The sequence below is a fragment of the Ursus maritimus genome, unplaced genomic scaffold, assembly GCF_017311325.1.
Source record: "Ursus maritimus isolate PB19 unplaced genomic scaffold, ASM1731132v1 scaffold_5, whole genome shotgun sequence".
Classification (NCBI taxonomy): Eukaryota; Metazoa; Chordata; class Mammalia; order Carnivora; family Ursidae; genus Ursus; species Ursus maritimus.
This window is the reverse complement of record NW_024426663.1, coordinates 14544311-14553333: the sequence shown is the minus strand read 5'-3', so window position 1 is coordinate 14553333 and position 9023 is coordinate 14544311. Positions and strand designations below refer to the sequence as shown.

The 9023-nt window shown below is 46.5% G+C and overlaps 1 protein-coding gene across 2 annotated transcripts; it reads right to left on the bottom strand.

Moving 5' to 3' along the window:
- Positions 1 to 535: 535 nt before the first annotated feature.
- Positions 536 to 8812, bottom strand: GLRX (glutaredoxin). Of its 2 annotated transcripts, none has more exons than XM_040622071.1 (3): positions 8313 to 8812; positions 3343 to 3462; positions 536 to 1199 (listed from the first exon to the last, which is right to left on the bottom strand). In XM_040622071.1, the coding sequence occupies exons 1-2, from the start codon at positions 8517 to 8519 to the stop codon at positions 3349 to 3351; spliced, it is 321 nt and encodes a 106-aa protein (XP_040478005.1). In that variant the 5' UTR covers positions 8520 to 8812; the 3' UTR covers positions 536 to 1199; positions 3343 to 3348. The 2 variants fall into 2 exon arrangements, with proteins under 2 accessions (XP_040478005.1, XP_008699100.1); XM_008700878.2 differs by having other exon boundaries at positions 536 to 1732; positions 8313 to 8801.
- Positions 8813 to 9023: the final 211 nt, after the last annotated feature.

Genomic DNA, 9023 nt, shown 5'->3' with positions numbered 1-9023 from the left:
GACTCTTGCCTTCGAGTATTTCTCAATCTGGCAAGAGACCAGTACAGAGAATTAACTGCAGTTCACCCCTAGGAGAGTTTTGAAGTACCTGTATTCGGGTGCTTTAGAGTACAGAAGAGCGGGCAATGGCTTTTTTTGGTCAAAAGGCAGTGAGAGGAGAGGGTGGGTACAGGGGAGAAAAATCTGTAAATCAGGCCTTAAAGGAGAAGTCTGAAAGTAAACCAAAGGTGAAGAAAGGGTATCTGAGGATGAAGTGTGGGAAAATGGTCTGGAGGGGATTACAGACTGTGCAGGTTGCATACCACACAACCCCGAGGGGGGCATTCGCAGTATTGTGCAGTATGCAACCTGCACAATTGTCCACAGCCATCTGGTTGAAGGGTATTATTAGGTAAGAAATGGAAAAATAGAATGTGAAATGAAACTATTATTGAATTCTAAACATTATTCAATAGGTTAGTGTTAATGTATTCAAATTATTTGTCATTTCAATATGAAACTTAAAAATCACATCAACCATTTGTACTCAGTGAAGGACGATAGCATGTGCCTTTATTCATAATGGTAGGGGACAAAGATGAATAAAGTTTTAATATGGTGCAGTTCACATTAATACCATTCCTTAAGATATTGAACACATAGAAAAGAATTAGACAAAAATCACTGTCAATTAACCATTCACACTAGAGACTGCAGAAGAAAATTAACTTAAAATTGCAATTCTAGAATGAACTTCACAATCAGGGACTCTTTTAAGTTTTCGTAGAGTGGAGGGAAAAAGGAGAGAGAAAACCATTTAGGACAGTGTTTCTCAAATACGGCCATTTTCACAGACCTATTCGTGGGGGAGGGGTTTGCAAGTTTTCTGTGATAGCATTTTAAATGTTGTGTTTTACTTCTGGTGATAATCTAAACAAGTTAATACACACTTATTCTGGGTTACCTGGACGGCCATCTTACATAACAGAGGTGCCCATGATTGCAGCAGCTGGGGTCTCTGTGGCAGCAAGTGAAGACCAGCCATGCTTAAGTTTTCATGTGGTGTTTCTCAAATTAGGTCCTCAAGATCCTTCAAGGAATTGTTGAATATTTCCTGGGAGATCTGTGACTTGTCAAGGTGAAGAACACTGATTCAGAGCAGGGATTCTCAAGATAGGATGGTGTGGGATGGGGGTCATAACTGAGGAGACCCATGTAGCCTGAAAAAGCACATTCAAAATACGTCTTGTTTTCATAATGCAAATTCTATAAAGTCAGACTCAACAAAGTACCTTTCAGGCAGTAGCAGAAAACCAATTACAGATTCATCCTAGAGGGCCTGGGATAAACTTGGCTGAGAAACACTGGCTTAGAGGTAGAGGTGTCCTGGCATATGGAGAACAGTTAGAAAGAGACATGTGCCAAAGAGAAAGAAGACCTTTTGGGTCATTGAGTGAATCCTAAGCCATCAATCGTCATGGTCTTTTGGAAACCAAAGGGCCAATCAAGAAGAAACCCAAGATATCCATCAACCTTCTCAGACCTGTGGTTTGGGGCAAGTTGGTCCACTTTTAATACTGAATCAAAAGAAGAAAAAGCTCTTTTGCCACCCCCCCTTTTTTTGGTTAACATATTTCAGAATTTTAAATAACCAGTTGCTGTGGCTTTTAGCCCCAGATCCATCTGCCAGGAAGTGTGGTTGTCATTTGAAGTGCCATCCAGCTCTCAGGGGGATAGCCTCCTGGGGTCTGTCCTGCCAGAAAAACAAAGCACAAAGACGTGGATTTTCTGGAAAGGTAAAGTCCCTTCATTTTTCCCCCCATCACCAAAACAGTTACTCCTGCTATTTAAGCACATTCTATTACAGATAGCGTTGAGATAGAGTTGGCAACAAAATACTGAGATCACAGAACGCTAAAGGACAGTGTGAACAGACCTTGTGAATAAGGGGGACTCTAACGCCTACCCCAATGCAGAGGTAGTTGGGGAAATGGTCTTTCATCTCTTCCCAGCAAAGTCATTAATTTTCTTCCATTTTTAATCTAAGTTGAAATTGCTCAAAAATGTTCCAGAATAGGAAACATTTGTCACCACAGTTATTTGGGTTTTAAGTGCTTTGATACATGGGGTGAGGCCAGAAAGCTAATACAAACAGACTTAGTGTTCACTTGCTGCAATCATCTTGTAGACTTGTGATTAGGAGCTTTATAATATTGACCATTTCATTTCAAGGTATCCAATTATACTTTTTCAGAAGTTTTTTTTTTTTTTTTTTTAACTTCTGTTGCTATTTTGAGTAACCACCACAACTTACATATACACATTGCTCACGGGTAAGTTATTAACTAGTGGGCCATAAATATACTTCAGAGAATATTTTGGTCTAAGAACCATACATTAGTCAAAGTCTCCTTTGACTAAAAAAACCCCCACTGAGTCTCTCTGCTCGTGAGTCAGTGGAGCTGGCCTACTTAGCAGCCAGCTAATAGTGACGACAGCTGGGGGAAAGAAGAGCTCATCAGACCCTAAAAGGACCCTGGTTCCTTTTTGAAGAGTTCATCGCTCTATGGCTTTCCATTCAGCCAAGGATCTCCTTTGGGTGACAATTGTAGAAAACTTTGTTTTGACATTTGGGAACCCAATTAGATGGAATTGATTTGCAGTGTGAACACAGGTAATGCAAAAATTACCTTGATTTCAACATTACGCGGAGAATAATCCAAATTGCTTACCATGGCCTGTGTGCCCTGGCCCCTGCCCACAGTTCTTGCTACTCTTCCTTCTCACTGCACTTCATCCAATCTGTTCTTGCTTGCTTTCTGTTCCTTGAATGTTCCAGACTTGTTGTCAGCTCGGGGAGTTTGCACTTGCTCTTTCCTCTGCCCGAGAAGCTCTTTGGCTTTATCTTTACATGGCTGCCTCCTTCATGGCCACCGGCTGAGAACGGCCTTCCGTCCCCATGTTAGCTACGTTTGCTCCCCACCCCCTGCCTCATTCTATCATGTCATTCTGTTAATTTGTTTCAGGAATTATTTACTTACTTGTTTTTGATCAGTCCACCTCTCTAGAAGAGAGGTTCCAGGTTATCTTTTTGTTCACCTCCCTACTCCCAGTGCCTCGTACCGTGTCTGCACATAGTAAGTGCTCAATAAATATTTGTTAAATGAAGGTCAAGTGAAAGGATTTCTTCCTATCCACACAACCTCTTTGTAAAATAGGAAATTCCTAAATGACGTCATAGTTCTTTAAATCACCCCACATCTCTCTTTTCTCTGGCTGAACTGCCTCTCTGGAGTATAATAAAATCCAGCAGAATTCTACCATCTCCCAGTGCTGTGGCCGGGCACCCCCCCCCCCACTCACCTACAGCTATTGTAGCGCTCCGATCTCATTCAGCCGCTTCAGCAGTTCCCCTCTCTGATGCATTTCTACCAGATCACTGCATCCGCCTATGCAGTCTTTACCGATAAAGACCCGAGGTACCTAAAAGAGCAAGCAAGCGAAGATAGGTAAGGAGCTTCATTACTAGGTTAGAAAGAATGACAGTTTTCCTTCCTTTAAAAATTTCCCATGATCCAAAGCCTTTAAAATCACTTTACCACCTCCTTATGTATGTTCTTTCAGGTCAGAACTTTACCAGCGTAAATTTATTCACGAAAGAATGTTTGTAAGCCAAGATGTTTTTCTTATGGAGAATGCAGCGTGTGAGATTGTCTAACTTGTCAAAATAACTTAAAAATTTCATTCTCGAGAAACACATTTCAGGGAAAGAATTTTGGTTGGCTGCAGCTGGACCACACTGGTTGGATTCTGGTTTCTCTGCAGCTAGGACCACACCTGAGCCCTTAGGCTGAGCCACGAGGACCAGGAAGGAGTTGGTTTCTCAACACAGTGAGAAAAGTATGGAGAAAAGTATTTGCGCCAGGTCCCGGTCCCTGACTGTTAGATTCACGGTATGTTAGTCATCTCTGTCTGCTGTGAGCTGTGTCCTCAGCTGGGGAGGGGGTGGTGGTATCTGACTCTCCTTTTTTCATTCCTGGCCTCTCACAGTATGTTCAAGTGCTGTCGCTCTGGGAGTAAGGGCAGATTTGGCCTCACCTCTGGCATGTGTGGGTCACTCAAGGCAGGCCAGGCTGACACAGTCACTACACCTGCTGAATGCCATCATCTCCAGACCCACTTAGGCTCCCTCCCAACTGCTAGCTTCCAGAATGTTTTTAGAATCCTGAAGGGAGGAGCAAGTCCTCTCACTGTGGCCCAAAACCTTCCAGGCCAACTTGTACAGAAAAGCTGACTGGCAAGGGAGAGACAAACAGTACAGGTCACCTGACTGTGAGAAGCAACCAGGTCCTCTTCCTGAACCCTAAAAACTTACTGCAGAGATGAACGACAGAAAGCAGTAAAAAATATTTTCAAAGCGTTTGATTTTCCTCCGAAGGCATAACAATTCAAGTGAATTTTTTAAAACATGAGACAGATGAGAAAGAGGGCTTTTATAACCCTAGGAACACTTGGCGTGGTCAGTGTAGCAAGAACTAGAAGAGAATCCCAGTGTAACATCAATATAATTATACTGCAACGCTCCTTCTGTCAAAGGCATTGCCTAATAGAAATCATCTGAGCTTTATTTATTTATTTGACAGAGTGCTCAGGAGTGGGGGAGGAGCAGAGGGAAAGGCAGAGGAAGGGAGAAGGAATCTCAATCAGAGTCCCCGCTGAGCACAGGGAGCCCAAGCAGGGCTGGATCTCAGGACCCTGAGATCATGACGTGAGCTGAAACCAAGAGTCAGACGCTTAACCGACAGTGCCACCCAGGCACCCTGAAATCATCTGAGCTTTAAACAAGGAGGAGATGTATTCACTCTTGAACTTCTTTATTTTCAAAAAGAATTGAGCAACGGTCACGACTCCTACTGCTTGCCACATCCCCACCTTTGGCCGGGCTGTTGGTTAAGAGGGTTTGAATTAGGAGTTTGAATAAGGAGTCCTCTCCTTAGACCCCACCTGGCAAAGGGGTTGGTTAGCCTGAGGGCTGAAAGGCCCCTCTGCCCTTCCGCCCACCCTGTAGGCTAGGCACCAGCAAAACCACATACAGAAAGGAGTTGGGCTACTGGCTGCACAGGACAGTGTGGGGAGCTGTGGTGACACAGCTGCTATCTGTTGCTTCTGCTGAGGAAGGATGAAGGAACATGTGCTGTGTCCTCCCTTCCTGGCCCCAGCGCCCTCTTCCAGGAACCTAAGAATCTCTTACTGTCAAGAACAGAAAGAGAGCGACCATCATAAAAACAAGCTTTATGATCCTGGGGCCTGTGCTGTCCCTGGGTACCTTTCTCTGGCCCCATCTCCATCTACTATACTCCAGGGTGCTCGCTCAGAGCCAGTGACTTGGCTACTTACCAAACTCTTCACCCCTTCCCTGGCTATATCCGGGGTACAGGCCACCATTGTTTTTCATCTGAGTAACTGCTATGGCCTCCGGATGTCTCCCAGCTTTAGCCCTCAGGCTGGCCTTCCAATGCTCACTTTTCCCCACAGCCACCACCGTTTCAAAACTCAGTCAGTTGGGGTTCCTCCTCTGCTCAAAACTCTTCTGGAATCTCATTGCCCTTTACAAGCCAAAGTCCTTGTAACAGCTTGAAAACCCTTCCCTCTTCAACCTCATCTCCTCCTACTTTCCTGCTAATTCACACGTTCCAGCCACACAGGCCTCCCTGCCAGGCACGCTTCTACCACAGGACCTCTGCACTCGCTGTTCCCACTGCCTGGAGCATTCTGCTAAATTTCTGCATGCATTGCTGTCTCACCTTTAGAGATCTAAAACCAGTGAGGCTCTGAGGGCTTCGTTTAAAACTGGACCTTGCTGTCTACTGTCCACCTCCTTGTCCTGCCTAGTTTTGCTCTGCAGCACTTATCACCGACCACCTTCCAACAAACTGTTTTACTTGTTGTGTTTACTAGAATATCAGTTCCACAGAGGCAGGAGTTTTTGTTCTGTTCGTGGTGGTTTTCCAGTGTCCAGAAAAGTGCCTTGATATGTAGTAGGTGCTTGAAAAAACTACGGCACCCAATAAAATTATCCTTCAAAAGTGAAGGAGAAATTACTTTCTCACACAAGCAAAAATTGAGGAAATTTGTTGTCAACAGAGCTGCCTTGCCCAGAATGTTCAAAGAAGTTCTTCAGAGAGAAGCAAAATGATACAGCCAGAAACTCAGATCTACAGAAAGGAAGAGCATGAGAGAAAGAATAAATGAAGGTACTTTGGCCATAGCAAACCCAAACAATTTCTTCAACTACATGGACTGATTGAAGACACACATTTCTGGAATCAGTCAGGTCCTGCTGGGCTCCTACTATGTGCCCACGACCATAGGTCATTACAGGATAAGTTAAGAGCAACTACTTCCAAGTCTCTCGTCTCTTCAGATATAAACCCCTCCTTGGGAGGGAACCGGAAGCAGACCCTGTAAAAGGATCTTCCCCTCGGAGGAATGCATTCAGGGCTCAAGAACCTGTGAAAGGTCTTTTTAAGAATTCAAAAACAAACTTAAAAGACTACAAGACTAACTGTTGCTTTATGAAGAGATGGGGGGAAGGTGTTGAATGAATGCACGAAGAGGTTTCTCCTGCTAAAGGAGAGACGCTGCCAGGCTGACAAGAGATCTCAAAATTTGTTGCACATTGGAATTACCTGGGGATTTTTTTTTGGTAGGAAATAAACTATTTTTTCCAGCCTTATTGAGGTATAATTGACAAATGTGTATATATGTAAGGTCTACAGTATTGTGATTTGATCTACGTACACATCTTGAAACGATCACCGTAATCGAGTTAGTTAACGCATCTAACGCTTACATAGTTAACGTCTGTGTATGTGTGGTGAGAACACTTGAGATCTCCTCCACAGTGCACTTCAAGCACACAGTGCGGTATTATTAACTGTCCACTCGATCCTCAGAACGTCCCCATCTTATGACTGAGAGTGTGTACCCTTTGATCTGGGCATCCTTAAAGCTATTGATGCCTGGCTCCCACCTCCGATTTAATGGATATGCAGAATGACTTGGGCGTCCAGATTTTTTAAAAAGCTCCCCATGTGATGCCAGCGTGCCGCAAGGCTTGGGAGCCACCGGCTGAGAGGGCTCCATCCACCCATCACGACGGGGTCCTTGGCAGTGCCCGCCCTGCCCTTCGGCTCTCAGGACCCAGGCAGCAGGACCTCCCCATCAGACACAAGAGTCCTCAGCTCACAGCTGGGGCCCTGGAAGCAATAGCGTCACAGGTTTAGCCTCCCTCTGGGCCAAAATACTGATTTCTGACTGGAGAGGCAAAGAGAAACAGCCTCCAGTGCTTCATGCTAGGAATCCAGACGGAAGCCTGGGAGTCAAAGTCAAACTGAAGCAGGACATGTGCTTCTGCAAACACTGTGTCGGAGAATGTGCACGCTGAGTGCGGCGGGGGTGAGCTGGTGGGCCGGCCCCTACCCACCCAGCGCCAGAACGGACTCAGGCAAGCTGGCTGGCTGGCCATCCCTCCAGAAGCCCGGGGTGCTGAGGAAGAGGAAGCCTTTTTGAGGTAGAGAAAAGCAGTTCTTAGAGTTCTTAGAGACGCTTATGGTCTACTGAGAGTAAAGGGGACTTGGCGGTCTGGTCTTGCAGCCGGGGCAGTCCTTGAGGATCACCGAGGTGGTGTCCTGCCCAGGACCACACTGCAGGCCATTGTGAGAGCCAGGCTGGACCTCTGGCCCCTGAACTGCCTACTAGCACAGGCCTGGAAGCATCTCACAGAAGAAGGGGCAAATCCTGAGCCTTTAGATTCTTCCAGTGGGAGGAGTTAGGTAAGATAGGGAAGAATGAAGTAATTGGGTTATGGTTAAAGAAAGCTTAGAGAAAAGATTGAAGGACAGCAAATCCCACTTAGCCAAGTGAACACTGAAGAAAGAGTGCATATGATTCCCACCTTCAATAACAGAAACGCACAGGTCACTCTGGCCCCTGCACCCCACCTTCCAACCCCAGCCCTGCAAGCAGCAAACTGTCATTGCCCAGCAGTGCTTCAAACAAAGACTCCAGATAGCTCAAGCACTCTGGGCCAGCTGCTGGGCCCGCTGACCGGGAGGCACAGCACAGGGACGGCAAGGACCTCGCAGCCCAGCTGCCCCTTCCCTGGAGCGGTGTCTCCTCTTCGTCGCCCTCCCCCACCCCGCAGAGCCCTCCCGCGCCTTGAGGGACGGAGCCCTAGCGGTGTCCTAGAGAAAGGCGCAGGCGTATCCCCTGCACAGCCCCCACAAGGAAAGGGAATCTGAGAACCTTTTGCCCAGCCTTTGAGAACTCACCGTTCTGGCTCCTGTGAGCGTTTCCAAATAATCTTGGATCTTGCTTATGTCGCTGGTGGCTGTGATATCGACAAACTCCAAAGCCCCTTGTTTGAAGGGCAATTCGCTGAGGAGCTCTTGGGTCCTTCTGCAGTAGGGGCAGGTGGGCTTGATGAACACGACCACCTTCCCAGGCTGGATTTTGCTGTTCACAAACTCTTGAGCCATGCTGACAGGCAGCTGCCCCCCGGGGAGGAATCCTCAATTGCCGGGGTTGCTCGGGGTGTAAACCGGTGGCTGGGCCAGCTGGCTCTCATTTAAAGGAACCTCCCAGGAGGAGGAGTTTGCCCGGTAGCGTGCTCGAGTTTTAAAGAGACAGCTCCAGTGTCGTTTCAGTCTGGTGTGATTCACCAGCTTGAGATGCCGAGGATGGCTGACTTGTATTTCATCAATAGCTATGTCCAGGGTGTCATTGTTGTCCTCAGCTTTTTCAGGAGTGCCCGCCCTTTGGCAGAGAGCAGAGTCAAAGTACCCTTTGGGGAAGCATCAAGTATGCAGACCAGCACCGGGGAGGGGGCTGAGCTAGCAGTGACTTTTTAGGAGTCCAGTCTTCGTTTTCTGTCTCAGAGACACCAACACTCACAGGGAAACAGAATCACTCACGAGACATGGAAATCACCTTAGAGGAAGTGAAACTGAAATTGGGACTTTGCATCCATTTTGCTGTGGCTT

Coding starts and splice junctions, on each gene's coding strand:
- GLRX (XM_040622071.1), bottom strand. CDS start 8,519: ATGGCTCAAGAGTTTGTGAACAGCAAAATCCAGCCTGGGAAGGTGGTC. Junction 3,463..8,312: donor CGCTCACAGGAGCCAGAACG/GTGAGTTCTCAA, acceptor TTGCTCTTTTAG/GTACCTCGGGTCTTTATCGG.